This window comes from Chlamydotis macqueenii, chromosome 5, assembly GCF_036417535.1.
Source record: "Chlamydotis macqueenii isolate bChlMac1 chromosome 5, bChlMac1.mat, whole genome shotgun sequence".
NCBI classification, from domain to species: Eukaryota; Metazoa; Chordata; class Aves; order Otidiformes; family Otididae; genus Chlamydotis; species Chlamydotis macqueenii.
This window is the reverse complement of record NC_141560.1, coordinates 69,483,792-69,501,686: the sequence shown is the minus strand read 5'-3', so window position 1 is coordinate 69,501,686 and position 17,895 is coordinate 69,483,792. Positions and strand designations below refer to the sequence as shown.

General features: G+C 38.4%; 1 protein-coding gene across 2 annotated transcripts in view; it reads left to right on the top strand.

Moving 5' to 3' along the window:
* Nucleotides 1-17,895, top strand: part of SHANK2 (SH3 and multiple ankyrin repeat domains 2) — a 318,926-nt gene that overhangs the window by 267,272 nt on the left and 33,759 nt on the right. For both annotated transcript variants that reach the window (XM_086748644.1, XM_086748645.1), the window contains 2 exons: nucleotides 8,849-8,984; nucleotides 11,723-11,803. In XM_086748644.1, the coding sequence (XP_086604770.1) occupies nucleotides 8,849-8,984; nucleotides 11,723-11,803 (217 nt within the window). The remainder of the gene's footprint in view (nucleotides 1-8,848; nucleotides 8,985-11,722; nucleotides 11,804-17,895) is intronic.

Below are 17,895 nucleotides of genomic sequence, written 5' to 3'. Positions count from 1 at the left end.
AACCTGTGGACCTCCATAGCTTGTTCCCAGGGGCAAACCTCCCTGTCTAACAACTACTCTGAGCATGGAGAAATGGAGAACTGGTCAGAGACCTGTCCAGATGACTGCTGCCCATCTTCTCTTCATCTTTGACATCCCCAGACCATTAAACGTTCAGTGAACATAAGTCATGTTCTTCAAAACAGGTTAAAATATAAAATGTAGATCGCAACTGCCTTGTGTCAATATATATCAATTAGGAGTAATACTATTCTGAAGGTTCCTCAGGAATTGAAACCTTTTCAGGTCTGTGTATGAGAGAGCAAAATAGATGTCTACAATTCACTTGATTATTTTTTTTCCTAAGAGAAGTTACGACATGAAAAACTGCCACCTCTTGCACCTGAAAGCCATTGGACAAATTCACCCTAAGTGTAATTTAATTGATTGCGGTACACTGCAATTCAATCAACTGCAATAAAGTTAATTGAACCTCTTCTAAGAAATGTGACTTAAACCAATTGATTCAAAATAGTAACAGGTACTGATTAATGGAGACAATTATTTTAAATAGGAATGGGTCCAAGTAATTGAGTGGTGTTTAAATGTTCTGTATAAGGTAGTCTCATGAGGACAGTAGTTACTTTCAGCAGCTTTCAGATTAGATGTAAGTAGGCAAAATGCGGAATTTTAGGTTAAAATGCTAGTTTAGCGTGGTTCCATCTTTTAAACCATGGCATGGGTAAGAGAGAAACAGCAACTTTCAACTCTGCTGCTTTTCTTATTGCATATGCTTTCGAGTTTCACCCTGAACTTAACCATTGAGTTCTGTACAGAAACAACACTGTTGTGTGTGTTACTTGGCAATGTTTTTAATGGGACAAAATAAGACATTATTGAGAACCCATTTTGATATATTATTCCGTTGCTTGTTTTTTCTGGTAAGGCTGGATTATTATTGAATGCCCTGAATTAAAGCAAGCCGAGGATAAGGGAAGTTCCATTAAAATATCTGGTTGTGTTTTCTTTTTATGCTGTGGTTTTTTGCATATATGTACAAAATTCACAACTTGACCCTTGTGTAAAATGATTGGGGCTTTTGCAGTTTTTAACCAGCGTTGGGATCAAATATTTTGCTGCTCAACTTAAAGTCCCAAACATTTTCCACTGGCTGTGTGTAAGGAACTCTCTCAGATACTGAAAAATATCTGTGCTTCAGGTCAACGACTGTGAGGAAGGGGATAGTGCAGGCATTCCCCATTGCATCTAGCAGGTTATTAGAAGAAAATGAGTTGTGTGTTTCTCAAGAGAGAGGTCAGACACTGACATAGGTGCAGTGTAGGTTAGCTGAATACAGGACCATCTTTATAAGCTAGTTTGACTGAATTTAGACACATTAAAGAAAAAAAAATCTAGCTTTGAAGTGCTGGGCAGCTGTTGTGCAACATTCGGGTTTTAGACTCTTTGTCATAATAGATCATTAAAATGCTTGTTTAGGCAAGACAGGATGTTACTCCCACCTAATCTTTTTGTAGAATGCATGGAGAGTAGGGGGAACATAGGAAAAAAAAGGATTAGTATAAACTAGGCACACCTAGGATGGAAATTAGAGGGTGTTCTGGTTTTGTTAGTGAGGGGGGGCCTAAGGTGGTAGCTTCTGTAGGAAACTGCTAGAAGTCGCTCCCCTTTGTTCAGGGGACTCGGCCGGGCCTAGGGCGGACCCACTGCTGGCCAAGGCCGAGCCGATTGGTAGCAGAATGTCTCGTGATAACGCCTCTGCGATAACGTATTTAAGTAGGGGAAAACAGAAAAAAAAAAAAAGGAGAGAAGAGAAGATGTGAAGAAGCTGAGCAGGGGCAGAGGCACAGAGGGGGAGGCGCAGGCCTCATGGGCCTTGCAGGCCTCACCCTCTGGCCTCTCGCCAGGCAGCCGATTGGGCCCGACTCGGTCCAGCCCAGCTGCAAGAAATGGAAAGGAGATGAGAAGTGAATAAGATGTAAAAAAAAGATTCTGAGAGACATCTACCAGCCTGTTGTGAGGAACGGCTGCAGACGCCAAGGTCAGTTCAGAAGGAGGGGGAGGAGTAATGCAGCTCCTGGCCAAGATTCCCCTGCAGCCTGTGGTGACAACCATGGTGGAGCAGGTTGTCCCCCTGCAGCCCATGGAGGTCCACGGAGGGGCAGAGATCCACTTGGAGCCCGTGAAGGACCCCGTACCGGGGGAGGTGGAGGCCTGAAGGCAGCTGTGGCCCGTGAAGGGCCTGCTGGGACAGCCGTTCTGGAGAGACTGCACCCGTGGAAGAGATGACCCACGCCGGAGCAGTTCCACCAAGGACTGTGGCCCATGGGAGGGACCCCACGCTGGAGCAGGGGAGGAATGTGAGGAGTTCTTCCCCCAACCATGAAGCAGCGGCGAAGAACAACATATGATGAACTGACTGCAACCCCCATTCCCTCTTCCCCCCTGTGCCGCTCGGGGGGGGGGGGAAGGTAGTAGAGATAACGTTAAGCTTGGGAAGAGGGGAGGGGTGGGGGGAGGTTATCTTGTTCTCTGTCTCATTATCCTGCTGTTTGTAGTAATAAATGAATAGTTTTCCCCAAGTCGAGTCTGTTTTGCCCGTGACGGTAACTTTAAGGATTTCTCCCTGTCTTTATCTCAAACCTCGAGCCGTTTTTCCTTATATTTTCTCTCCCTGTTCTCTTGGAAGGTGGGGGGAGTGAGAGAGAGACTGCGTAGTCTGGTCCGATCGGGGCTGAACTACGACAGAGGGGAAAAAAAAAAGGTCCTGAAAAGGTTTTGGGGCCTAGTAGGGAATAACACGGACAAGAAATCTAAGAAGTTCCAAGATGGAGCTTGGCTATGTGTTAAGAAACACATTATGTGATGCAGTTACCATGACAACAAAGGAGTCTGGAGTTTATGATCCTGAGATGCCTCTTCGTTCCAGTGCTTCTATCAGAAATAGATGTTCCTAAGTGCCGCTGAAGATTTTCAGTACCGGTGCTACTCAAAGAGCCAAAGCCTTTCTCAACAGGGTGGCTCAGAGGTCTCTAGGCAGAGACCAGTTTCATGCTGCAGTTCAGAAGATGACAATTTTGCCACCACGAAAGCTATTGAAGGAAAAGTCTGCTGCTTGGCTGGGGCAGCCCTGCAGGTCCTGGGTTTCTCCAGGGAGCCTGCGCTTCAGCCGGGCCTGCGGCCCTTGCAGGGAGCAAGCACCAGGCGGTAGGCCTTCGTGCGAGCTGCCGTGAAAAAGACACAAAATTCCCCCAAAAGGAAATAGCGGGGAGTGTGGTGTCAGGATGAAATCTAAAGCCTCAAGACGTAGTGTCTCCACAGGGTATTTTCCTTTAGGTATCTTATATCTTGTTTGTTTACCATAATACTTGATCTCATGCAAAATAAATTTGTACTGTGGCAATGCTACTAATGATTTTTTTCCTGTACTTTCTGGAAGGGGGTAGGTGCTTCCTTATGATACTTTTTCTTTTGAAGAAACCCCGTAGAATCACAGAATTGTTGAGGTGGTGGGAAGTCACCTCTGGAGATCACCTGGTCCAATTCTGGGCTTGCCAGCTTCATCTTCTTTATAAGCTCCCATGCATTAAGGCCGCCAATCCAGGCAATTCTATGACTATTAAAAATTTACTAATGCAAGATTTCAGCTGGAGTTTCCACATGCTTGTATCTCTGGTTCTGTGAAGTTGTTTTTAATTTTTTAATAGTGCCTTTTAGGTCAACAGAGTGCATGAAGTCTCTGCAGCATCTTTTACATTAAATTAGATTACGTGGGATATGGTTGAATGCTAATAGCATTCAGAGATGTTTGTGTTGGAGATCAGAATGTAAACTAGCTTCTTATTTGTATTAGTAGGTTTTCAGGAATTTTCCAGAGACTCTTCGAGGCCTGTTTCAGGACCTCTTCAAATAAATGAATAGTTGAGGCCCAGTGGACCGAAGCCATCTGCTTTTGTTTGTTTAAGCCTCTGTATTATGTTGTGAATAATTGGGTGTACAGATACAAATCCATAAATTAATATCTGTTATGAGACTCATTTGTATGTTGTATTATTACTTTCTATTTTAATCTAAGACACAGAATAAACTTATGTGCCAGCTTTTGGAGATGAGGAATCTTGAAGTTGTTTGTGGTTAAATGCATTTTATAAGTACATAAAATACCATATAAATCCAAAACATGCTAACAGAAGGCAAGTGCTGGTAAAAGCATTCAGCATTTGGAATGGATTTAAGGGTTTTAGCGTAAAACAAATTATAGGATTTTTTTACCCTAAATATGCTTGTAGAGTGCAAATTTTGGATGGTCTAAGTTTGTGCTCAATACTGTTTCAGCCCATCACAAATTATTTAAGGCCAGCAGAACCATAGACGCCACAACCGGTTGGATTAGCACTGCGGATATAATGAGCAAACAAATAACTTCCCAGAGATTCTCTAGGTCACTGTGTCTTTCTTTGTCTCACATTTTAACCTACGGAATAAGAATACTTCACAAGTGGGAAATTCATGCTGGTTTGTGACATGCTTAGGCAGTGTTATGTGCACAACTGTGTACCTACTTGAAATGCAAAAGTATAATCTCAGCCTACAAAATTACTTGTATGCTATTTATTTTGCTGGTACAAATTGTAAATGAGTTAGCATGTGTTAAGTATTTAAAAAAAATGATTTTTAAGAAGCGTGTAGGCAGGGGTTTGTAAGTTTGTGTAATGGGTTTGGTTTTTTTGTTGTTTTTTTTTCAAGTAGTTCAATGGATAAGAAGAGCTTCTGAGAAGCTTATTTTGACAGAACGTGCGTTCCCGACTGCAAGGTGGATTTGTTGACCATTGCACCAATGCAGTGGTCATTCTGAGGAGAGTGGTTTTGTCCTCTTAATTACTGTTGAAAATTATTTACTACATTTTCCACTGAGAGAATGTTTAGATAATGGAAGGATGAAGATGATGTGTTGAAGAAATTAAGACTTTTTTTTTAATTAATAGAACAAACTTTATAACAGTCTCTTTTTCTCTGATAGTGTTTTTTCTTTTGCACCTTCCTACGAGAAGGCTGCTCTGGTGAATATGTTCCAGCTCATGCATCTGCTATTCTACAATGTGCAGGTTATTTTATGTTATTTTATTTTAATTTAATTTAATTTTTATTTTATTTTATTTTGTTTTGTTTTACAACCCATTGCATAGTTACAAATTACAGAAAAAAACCACTTTTATGCAGCCTGTCCCACTGTACATAAAATCTACCCCAGCATCTCTGGGACACTCATTAATGTACTCTTCAAAAAAACTCCACATTTTCAAGTAGTAACATTTGTTCTTTCCTGTCCTAAATCTGCGCGTGTAAGTAAATTAAATGCATGTATTTACACAGTGAAGAGTCTGTTTGCAATCAAATTTTGCCTGGTGATGGTGTGTGGCAGGAGAAGAGGGACCCATCCAGTTGTGGCTTCTGGAGGGAATGAATCCGATAAAGATTAATGCACTCTTTAATTTTCTTTAAGATATGGAAGGACAGGTTTATTTGAGGGGCAGAGGGGTAAATTTAATCTTCAGAAAACAGATTTCAAGGTAATTCTATCCCTGACTGTGCTTCTAAAGTAAATACTAGCTGCCCTGTAGGCAGTATGGTGATCATTTAGTGGTGTGTTAATGTACCTGAAATGACCAATTTCCAATTTTCTGTACCTCTCAGCAGCATCTCTGTGGCCACACTGACTTGCACTCTCAAAGTAACTTCCATCCCACTGCCCAGTTCTAAGCAAATGATAATAAATTATGAATTTCAAGAATATAAAGTTCTGAGGCTTTACCCGAGAGCTGGGAATGGATAGAGGAGAGCTATTGACATCGTTGGCTGGCCCAAGGAAGGATTTTCCTTGCATTTGGCTTGTTGGATGACCAGTTGCCGTTGATGTAGCATGGAAACAGCCTCAGCATGTATCTAGTTCTATAATCTATTTTCACTTATTTGTGAAGGACATGGGAAAAAATGTTCTATGCTGGGAGGTTTTGGGGGAGAGTCAAAGAAAAAAAAACTTAAAGTTTTGCAGTGAAAGGTCACAGAAAATACGCTGAAAGATTGGGTTGAAGAAGAGAGAGAGACGCAAATTTGTGCCTGCAAACCAACTTTGCTAGTTTAGCTATTTATAGAACGTCCTTCTCAACACTTGGCCACTAAAAGCAAAAATATTTTGTTTAATGTTTCGAAGAATGTGATCACGTTCAACACCAAGTACACACGTGATTATTAAATTAATTGGCACAGGTGAAATAGAGATCTTTCTTACTGATTGGGAAGATCTCCCTTCTTCAGCTTGTTTACAAAGCGTAGATGAGCTGCAGTGGTCATCTCCCCACTGCCAAAGCTTGAGGTGGAAGCAGAGATACACTCTCATCAAATTATTCACACCTGCAGAATTTCGCTGAATAATATCCGACTAAAACTATCAAACAAGCCTGCTAGAACTCTGGTGTCTTGTTGTTTAATGACCATTTCTGCAGTTATTTGGGTTATATGTAAAATATTTAAGAAAGTTAAAAGTTATAGTGAGTCCGTGACTGAAATCCTTATAAGCAATTGACAATTCTGATGTTACTGCTTCGTAACCGTGCTCCAGTTTTGCCCACTGAGATGCTAAAGACAGTGAAGATGAGGTACTGCTCTGCTGATTTCATTATTATTTTGTTGTCAAGTATTTCTGTAAACTCTTTGACTTAAATCATCTTCAGATCTCCTATCAATATTTTTATTTTTGCAATATAAGTCTTTTTGGTACCAACTTTTGTGACTGTGCCTTTTAAGCAAAGCTGCTATAAACAGTCATTTACAGGTTCGGTTTCTGAGACAGCTTTAAAAAATGTGCCGTTTATATCTGCTCTTGCTCTAAATGTTAAATATCATTGCACATAACAATGCGAGCAGATGGTATCCTGCATAAGCTGTTTATCATTTTACACATTTATCACTTTGCACTAGTGAAGTGTACATGTGTTTGATTAATATTAACTTTTTATTTATTTGGAGGTTTCTATTTTTTGACAGCACTAGGGGATATATTCTAATCCATACTGGCTTCCAACCTTAAAATTTAATTCCACTAAAGCTAGGGTAGATGCATTCTGTAGTTCTTGATTGCGTGAACTTTTTCGCTGTAAAGAAGAATTACCTGGTTGAGGTTTTAATGCTGGAAGGAATTTGGAAGAAAATGGACAACTCCTTTTTAGATTAAATTTAGACACCATTGGTCCAGTTCAATAAATACCCTATCTTGTAATTAAATACCAGATGCTGAGAAGGTATAAAATAAACCAAACCAGCAACAGTTCTATTCAAATTGATATTCTTTTATATCCTCCACCTACAGAATTGGAGAACTTCATATTTGCCTGCTCAACAGTTCTGGATGTTCAGCATGTGTTACACCTACATTAATGTATAGGAAACTAAAAAAGCATCTGAAAAAGTACCTCAAGCCTGTAGACAGGGCGCACAGACCAAACTCTCAGACTTCTGACTGCAGCATTGTATTAAAAATGCGGTTTACCAAGATGTTATTTCATCATAATATATTTTGTCTCAGCTAAAGCCTGAAAAAAAGCGCAAGATTTTCCTTTGATGCGATGGGTGGAAAAAGGATTTCAAGTTGGAATGGGTCTGCTTGTGCTTGTTCTGCTAAATGGCAATAATATTTAATGAGAGATTTTGCTCTAAACTGTAAATTCTTTAGAGTGTGAAATGCCCAGCTTGTCAGAATAAATAGAGGAGGCTAAAAACACTGAGTTTGAAAATGACTGTTCATTTTGGAAGGCACTGAGTGATCTCAGTGAAATATAACTGAGTCAGTTGAATTTTGGATAGAGATCAAGTTCCCAGCATGAATTCTGGCAGCATCTCTTCTTCGCTGATTCCACTCCTCCGTAGCTTTTATGTTCAAGTAGCACGTGCAGCACTTCGGTCTTATATGCTGCTATAATTCAGATTTCTGATCACTTTCAGTGACTTCTTATAGACCGAATTAAAAAATAAATTACCTTTATCTGTGCTTATTTACAGTTTTTATGCTTTCTTCTGTGTCTGATAATATTATGGAAAGACGTATACAGCAAAAATGATGATGTAGCACTAGGAATTACCCGGAGAGTATACATTTTAAAGTTTAATATTTCAGTGCAATTTAAAGTTTAATTGCCATGACCATAATAGCTGGTCAGGGCTTCATATCGTTAGCTCCTCTTTTTCCATGAAGACTCTCTTGGACTGCTGTGGCTCTGTTGCCTTTGCTTCCAGGACATCAGATCCTTCCAGAAACTAGCGAAAGGAAGATGCTGGGAAATGAGCGAAGAATATAAAATAAAAGAATGTCTCTTGAGCATTAGAGTTTGCTTCAGGAGTGAAAAATCTTTGTTCCTAGATGATCTGAAAAGAAAAATTTTTTAATACCTCGTTGGTTATGTTAGAGAGTGTAAAATGCATATAAAGGTTTGTGGATAATGCACTCATGAAAAATGGCTATCATTTAAGAAAATATTTTCAGCGTATGAAATGCAGAGTTGTAGCATGCTAATTGTTGGAAATAAAGTGTGTAAAGGGAAAGATTTGGTTGAACTCATTAACTTTTTTCTTTTTAAACTGGTAATTATAAGGAAATTAGTTGCATATTTCATGAAGAGCTAGCTTTGGTTTCCTGTTATTATGTCAGCTATACGCTGCCTCTTAAATACGTATTTTTATTATAAGACCGTAATTAGAAATTCTATATCTTCCTGTTCTTTCCACCTTCTGTTTTTAAAACTGAATGAACAGCATTTTCCTGCATTTTTGTCTAAAAGACTATTTTCTTTCTTTGCAGGTTAATAACGAGAATGTAGTGAAAGTTGGCCACAGGCAGGTGGTGAACATGATTCGGCAAGGAGGCAATCACCTAGTTCTTAAGGTTGTCACAGTAACCAGGAATCTTGATCCAGATGACACGGCTAGAAAGAAAGGTACATTTTCCTCTTTTCCTAATAAACTGCTTTTGGTCTTGCTCTGCAGAAAACAGAATATGGATGCGAAATTACTGTTTTATCAATTCTACTTTATAGATTTCACTTATAAATTTTTGAATACTCTTCTCTTATTTAATTTAGAGTCTATTAATTCCAGTGAGTTATGCATTAATATGTGACAAAAAGGTCATACTTGCCATGAAATTTCATCTTTATGGATCTTTATACATCTATATGTTTGAATATCTTATAGTAAAGTTTCTTGCAGTATTGAGAGAGAAAAATCACAAAGAACAGATTATCTTTTATTGATTAATTCCAAATGTATTTCAGATTAGGTTAGTTTGACTCCTCTTGAAATCATTGAGAACTGACAGTTTTGTAAAACACGTGTTTTAGAAAGGACCTCTGTAAGAACAAGGAAAGCAAGCAATATGTTTAGACTGAAGTTCTGGTAGCAATCCAGCCAAGGAAAATTCCTTCTCCTCCCAAAACCAGAAAACATGCACACCTTCTTTTTCTGCCACTTGGCTGCTAGTCAGAAAGCAGCTACTCCAAGAAAGGTTACTACAGCGTCATGTGCCACAAAGACTTAGGGAACAAATTGTCTGGGTGCAAACAGGACAAGTTTTTTTCCAACCTAGGCGTTTGTTTTAATGTTAACTTTAATGGAGATTATGGGTAAATCTATATCATAACATTGAGCTACTCTCTTAAGAATTTCAGTGTGTTACCCCTCACCCACAAAAACACCCCCAAAACTTCACCAAAAAAAAAAAAAAAAAAAAAAGAAAAAAATTTGATTTTGCACTGTTACCTTCACCTTAGAAACTCTTTGAGTTTGCTCAGCTACTCTGGGAAGTCATTAGGCCCCTATAATTATCATTAAGCACAAAAGATTACTGCTGCAAACTAGTGTTCAGTACAGCAACATCACATTCTTGAAAATTCCTGTTCCTCCCACAAGTTTCTTGAATTGTCACTCACGGCTGCCTGGCTCTGCAACACGAGAGTGGACCAGAAGCTGGCCCCCGAGGGCTCCCTCTTTGTCCATGAGTAAAACTTTCTGTCTGCATTGTGAGCGCTCCTGACATCTACAGCTTTTAAAAATACATAAATGAAGTGCCTTAGGAGGGGAAAAAAAGGCTCTATTAAAGTAAATAATGTCCAGACATGGTCCTGCATGATTTTTATCTGGATAGAATTACTATTCACACATTTTAAACAAACCTTTCACCTCTGCCTTTTGGGATGTGTCATATTGGCCTCAAAGAAAAATGCTGTTGTATACAACCCAAAGGGAAGTTGCTTCTGTAAAAACAAACTCAGTTCTTTATTATCTTTCCAGAGCCTTCTATTGTCTTCTATTTGTCATTTGCCAAAAACATTCGCTTTTGATTCTCGTCCCTTTTTGCTGGAAGTTGGTTGCCTTTCTTGTTACCTGGCAATTGCCGTTGTGCCCTAGGAATTGTGTGGAAGGATTTTCTCGCCGTCAGTCTCCTTTATAGTGAGGCCAGTGTCAGATACCCAGCCTTGTTTAACAAATCCAGTACTTTGTGCAGTTTCCCTCACAGATTTGTTGTCAATTCTCTTGTTGGGCAAGGGCAGACCTCAGGCTGAAGCGGATGTGTGCAGTACTTACACAGCCTCATGTCTGGCACTGAACCTGAGCTGGATTTTTGCTTTCTTTTGACACACTGTCATTCAAGCCTCTGTAAGATGATGATGGAGCTTAACAGGGCAAGGATGACGCTAATATAGTTGATATAGGTGATGCAGGAAGAATGTTGTCTACTTCTTTCCCCCATCACTCTTTCTCGCCCTCAAACTGCTTTGCCACCTTTTGTCAAAAGGGTGTAACTTCATGGTATTGACCAAAGCACTTAAGAATCTTTTTCCTGCTGTACCTGAGACATTTCTGTTTAGTGGAAATCCCAGAGAGGTGGTAGATGCCCCGTCCCTGGAAACATTCAAGGCCAGGCTGGATGGGGCTCTGAGCAACCTGATCTGGTTGGAGATGTCCCTGCTCCTTGCAGGGGGGGTTGGACTGGATGGCCTTTAAAGTTCCCTTCCAACCCAAACCATTCTATGATTCTAAATCTCCAGCTTTTATACCAACATTGGCATGTTATACTCCTTTCTGGCTGCCAGAAACATTGGTTATCAGACTACTAAAACACCTCCTGGGTTTTAGTTTCTGTGCTAGATGATTTCCTTCATATTTTCAGTTCTTATTTATTCTGAGGCTCACCTGTTTTCCCTAGTCTCACCGTAACTGTTAAGATAAATTTGAATCTTCTTTCTTGTATTTCTCAGATTTAACAGTTTCTTCAAAGATGAAATTAATCTGGCAGAGATTGGCTGGTCTCCAGGAGATCTTTAGCTATGTACATTTCTTAGAAGGAAGGTCACAACCGCTGTGAGGCACTTTCTCTAGAAAGTCTTATTCCTACTGAAAAATAGAAGTGCATAGTTATTTAGCTTTAAATGTTTCTATGCATCCCGTTACATAAAAGCTTGCTGATGTGTCAAACAACCTACGCTAAAAGTAGAAATGGTATAGAAATTCAGTACGTGAAAAGCCTCTCAGGGTTTTTTCCTCCGCTTGCATGTATGTATTATTACCTTATTTAATGTAGCATATTCTTTGAAATAAATATGGAATTGTGTATGTGAACATAGCGTTTGAGAGATGTGTATTTACTTACACTGTATATCCTTCTGTTTATGCAAAGCTCCACCACCTCCTAAGCGAGCTCCAACCACTGCACTGACCTTGCGGTCTAAGTCAATGACCTCAGAGCTTGAAGAGCTTGGTAAGAAAGTGTTTTTTGACAAGCATGCTGGCATAATAGAAATGTAAAAATATATATGTATATATTTTAAATTGACTAAAAGGAACGGCACTGTGTACAGTGTATAGAAGAGAAAAGGTTTTAAGAATGCTGCATCTTCGGAGAGTTCAAATATGCATGATTTGCATGAATAATTTTTGTTTAAACTTGTGCCTTTACTGCTACGCAAGAGAATGTTGATACATTTTATGCATCATCAAAGTTTGGCACATCTACTAAAAAGTAATGCCGTATCATATCTTGTTAGCTTTGCTTTCTAAATTTTCAGTTCATCTAATATTGTTTTATTTTAAATTTCTGTGGCCTCTCATTAGTGGATAAAGGTAAGCTGCCAGAAGCTGTTGTTAAAAAGCTGACAGTGTTAAAGCAGCTTCGACTTCAACTTGTTTTCATTAGACTCTGATCTGAAAAAGTGCATATTATGATATCACTTTGACTTCTGTGCATGATATAAACTTAATTCTTTTCACTATTGGTAATAAAAAAGTATTGAGCATTCAGTCTTTTATTTGCTAATTTTCAGACATGTGCTTGATCATCCACATTCTAGATATGCATAATTCTTTGGGAATTTTGATTTATTTTCTAGAAGTGAGGAAGGCAATAGTTTTGTTCTTTCTGGTTTTAATCATGTAGGTCATTAAAAAGTAGAATTTCTGCAGCTAGAGTAATAAATACGTTATGGGTGGACCATCCATACAAAGAACAAAGCTCAGTGCATATTTATATATGGCTGTTACACTAGAACAGTGTGTTTGGCAAGTTATAACTGGGTATAAAAACCAACCATGTCCCTCATTACAGACTAATAGTGTCCATCATATAATAAAACCATTTTTCCATGTAATCCTACATTGATTTAAATACTTACATTTTATAATTTTTTTTTTTTCTGGCATGGACTCATATGAAGGCCAAGTGGAAAGAATCAAAGCCTTGTGGCCACTTTTTTTTTTTCCCCTAGAAGTCAGTGTCTTCTGGGGCAGATGAACTCCATCCATCCTTTAGTGAGTCAAGTCACATAGCTTCAGAGGGAGTTCTTACCAACAAAGGGTGCTGGAAGTCATTACTGTCTTCTTTATGGTATAACAGCCAAATGAAGACCAAAAGTCTGGTTATTTAGCTCTAACAGATATCAGAAAATTTGATGTTTTCTGTGCTGGGAAATTTAGGAGCCTAACTAAAGGTTTCAGCAGTATAAGAATGCTCCATAATTTTTCTTCCAGGATTAAGATGTAAAGTATTTCTGGAGTCGCTTTTTCGGTTTGGGTGTTTTGATTTGTTTTCCTTTCATGGAGTGCTAGGAAGGTGTAAAACTTGACTGACTTATCAACAAGCTTTCCCAAGGGGACAGAAATTCTTAGGCATCGTTTTCCCCCTTTCATTATCCCCCTCAGCAAATCACTTTCAAACTGAGGGTACTCTTCTATTTCTCTTACTTTTCAGTCTTACGTGGTAGATACTGCTCTTAAAGCAGAGAGAAGCAGTGCTCTTTTCTAGGTGAAAATAGCTTATTACTAGTAGTTACCTCTGCAATGAACACCACGTATTTTCGCTTTCTCGTCCCCCTGTTCAGGTTCTAGCATTAGATCTGCTAGTTGTTCTCATCGGCTGGTAGAAACCACTGCAGCTCTTGTGCCTAGCAGCCGTGGGACATACTTGAATCCTTAAGCACATTTCCCATCCGTGTCTTTATCCAGATGGGGCAAATGTTACAGTGGCAAGACTTTCCTACTGTGGAGAATAGTCCTGAAAGCATGTTCCAGAAGTTATGTCCTCTAATTAAGCTGTGGTAATGCTAGAGCATGGCAGAAATTTATCTTCTTCCTAAGCAAGACTGTAAATACGAGCTCTGAACATCTGCCACCCTAGCAAACAGTATGCCTACTGTTCTAAGTAACATCTGTGGTCTACTTATTTTAATATTTGACCTGTAAAAGGGCTATTGTCAGAAGGAGCAAGAATTCTTAAATTGCACAACAGCCAAACAAGCTTCCAAAAGTAAAATGTTCTCACTATCATCAGTTAAAAGTTGTCTTCTGACATAAAACACAGACTGTATGTGTGTATTTATATATAATTTATATATCTTTATATGTATATGTGTATATATTGGACATCTGTATAACTATGAGAACACCCACATTTTTATATCCATATCTAATGAATAAGCATTTTTTTCATAAGACATATGTGCAAAGTAAATAGGAAGTATGTACAGATGAACACTGCGGATGTTCTCATCAATATATATGTGTAATCTTTTTTCTGAACTGAAGCAGCTCATGGTCGCAATAATGTCTTGTGGCAAAGAATTCCACAGGCTAATCCTGTGCTGTGTACAAATGTATTTTCTTTTTATTGGTTTTAAATGTGATGCCTTTAATTTTATTGAGTGTCCCTTGTTATATAATAGAGGAAAAAGATAAATAGAAATTCCCCATTTGTTTTCCCTTAGAGTATATATTTTTGTAATTTCTCCTAGCTAAGCTAAACAACATAATTTAAAAAAAAAAAAAATTGCACATCTTACAGTCACTTCCTTTGCCTGGCTCTTAATTCTGCTTATGGTTTTAGTGACACGTTTTAGCTACTCTGTTCTCCATAATACTGAGCAGACCACGTCAGTTGTTCTCTTGCAAATGAGTTAATCCAAAATATGGCAGATACCGTGTGCTAATGATTCCTTTCCACTTCAATCTGCAAAGATTTGAAAACGCCCTGTTGTCATAGTTTTGAAAGCCCTGGTGTCAATAAGTTGCCCCAATTACTATTTTTAAAAAAAGAATTTAGGAAAAAAAAAAATAGTACGTGTATCCCTAATATTGGCAGGAGAGCAATTTCTTGTAGTTAAGGTCTAAACCTTGATAAACTGTGCTTTTGCCAAGCTGTTTATCTGCTGTGGTTTGATAGATACGTGCGGAGTAGAGGCTAGCAGGGAGAGGCTAACTTCTTAGATGGAAGAGAAATGTTTATGCTCAAAATGACAGATGAGGATTTAGCGTATAAAAATTACCTTCAGAATTGATTCACAGTTCATTCCCTTTCTATTTCCAAGCTTCAGTACGGAAGAAGAAGGGTAAGGGGAAGCATTTTGTCTCTTGTTTAACCTGTTTCTCACCTTTCCATAGTGAAGGATAATAACATAATGTAAATGTTGGCATATGGTCCAGTTTATTTTATGGTGTCAAATGTACATTAATTACTGTATATGTTTTTTAGTTATTTAGTTAATAAATTGCAAACACACTAAGAACTCAAACAGAAGACTACATTTGAAAATATTCCCACATTTCTTCCTTTTGTCTCCTTTCCTTCATTTTGCCTTTTTTCCTTCTTTGTATCCAACTCTTTGCCAGACCCTTCCATACCATCTCCTCACAGTTCCTGTGCTAACTGGCAACCACAGAGAATATGTGGCTAGTGACATATCCTCAGTGTAGTCCGATGTTAGTGATTCCACTTGTCTTTTTAGTGGCCAAGTGTTGCTCCCGTAACCACACTGTCTCTGTCTCAGGAAATAGGGATTTTGCACACCACACTTGAACCTTTGACCTGGAGAAATGCTGCTCTGCACAATTTTAAGTTCTCAGTACCACACCTTCCACGCTGTCCCGTATGCATGGAGTGCCCTCCCTGAACTGATTCATAAGGCCACTACCTTCTCCTTGAAATCTCTCCTTAAGACCCACCTCCCCTGTGATCCCTTTTAAGCAATCCTCTCAGTAACGATGGCTAGGCAGAGGGGCAGGTAGAAATAGCGGTGCTATTTTAATAGTTTTTGATAAATGTAACCCTATATACATGTATACAAAGTTTGTTTGTGTTTAGCTGTATTTTTTCCATACTCCTGTATGTCATTTTGCTTTCCTAGATTGTGAGCTCTCCTGAGCAGGGACCGTGTCATTCACACGTTTTCATGATGTCTAGCCAAAGGAAGAGTCTCAAACCTCCCTGAGCCCCTGGGTGATAGCTGGTAAAACAGTCCTTGTCCTGCTCTTCGGCAAAGTTCAGCGTCACAGAAAGGAAAGCTAGGCTGTAGGCAGTGTCTTCTCTCACCAGGGAAGCTTTTCCTTTTTAGCATTAAACAGGACAAAATCAGGTTATTTTCCACTCTTTATTTTTCTGCTCTTTCCTGACCTCCTTTCAGGTTGCTGACAGAGGTTCCAGCTAGTGATATTTTCTATTCTCCATGCAGAGAATATGATAGCATAAACCCATTGCTACTGGTATTTTTCTGAAAAAGTATGTTTTGGCAGCATATAAAGAAATCTTTACATTGTTATTGTAGAATATTCTGTCAACCAAAAATTCAGTTTTCTGGGTCATAGGTGAGGGAAGGAGTTAAGATGAAAATAATGGCTCTCCTGATTTTGTTTGACTGGTTGTGTTGGTTGTCTTGAGAGGGGTTCTGGCTCATTGGGAGGACAGGAGAAGGGAAGGACGTAAGCTGTATTTTTTATGTTCAGGATAGAAGGTATGATGTTTGTGTCTAAAGCGATAGGTAATAAAATCTTTAGGTTCCCTGCAGTATGGCATGGGCAGTATTATCACTTTACTGCAGTTACATAACACAAATTACTAAAAATTACTAAAACTGTACTTCGTCTGTGCCACTGACTTTCTGCTTACAGTAATTGCCTAACTCAGAGAGATAGCATCCAACTTCCAAAATGTATGTTTGGAGAGGATGGGATTTCAATAATAAAACTACTTTTTGGGTTTTGTGGGACATTGGGGAGGAGGAAGATGCCTTCTTTTTTCTTTTGTGGCTTGCAGGTTTTCAAGAATTGTTGAATGAGTAAGCTATGGCAACATGTAAACTAGCAGTTAGTTGTAGCAGCAATTTTTTGGAGGCAGTACTTAAAATATAATTCTGGGTAATGTGTAGTCAGCCCATTAATACTGAAGAATAACCAAAAATTTCATGCAGCAAATTAAAATGAAGATTTGAAAATACTCTAAAAATAAAACATTAAAAGAAAGTTTGTGAAACTCCCAATGCATTTTTTCAGTCGTAATTTTCATGGTCACTAGAGAAAATAGGTATAATTAGAGGTTCAAAATTAATATTCTAAAATAATGAGTGTAACTCTTCATAAAAAATGCATGTGGCTCATGAAAAGCTTTGTTTCAACGGGCTTTTCCTTCATTTTTTATTTGAACTTGTTTATCGATAACTTATTGTGGATGGAGAATTTTAAAATGATACTTAAGCAACACATCCATAAACTAAGATCTATAAATATCTAGATACATGATTTAAAAGTTTTATACTCCTAAGCTTTTTTAACTGCCAAGAAATGGGTTTGATATGGTGAGCAATTTGGAATTTTTGGTGAAAGCTAAAGTGGACAGTGTTTAATTTTAAAAACCTAATATAAAAATCTTCTAAGAGAAAATACAAAATGAAGAATAGAGCAGGTGAAATTTTTTAGTGAAATGGAATGGCAAGAATAATTAATCTGCATTAATATTACAGTTGTGAGCCAGGGGTGGTGGTTGGTTTGTTCTTAGATTTGATGTGGTAATCAATATAAAATAATCCCTCTGTACGTGTTGATAGTGATCTTTGGGTTTTGATGTCGGCTACAGTACCAAATACAAATGTAGGATTTTCCTTCTTTGAACAGTTTAGGGACTAGTACCACCTCTCAGATACAGAATAACTGTGATATCATCAACACAGAATATTGTTACTTGGCACCAAGTCTTTGCGGCATTTGAATAGAAAAATATCAGTTGATGGCATTCAAAAGAAATATTATTAGCTCTGTCTGCAATAAGCATTCACACTTCATCCCATTCCTGTTGTCCATTGTTTCAAAGGTGGCACATTCTAATGGCATCTGAAACAATGAAATTGCAGAGCAAATATATATAAATGAATGCCAAACAGCGGATTAGCTTACAGTGTTATGTTGTGTTTGAAGAAACCGCTCACAAAGACGTCTGGGTTCAAAAAATCATTTTTTTATTTCACTGTGGTGGAGTTGATGATGGAGATTTGTCTGCAGGAAACAATGGAAATACCATGAAAGCAACTTTTACAG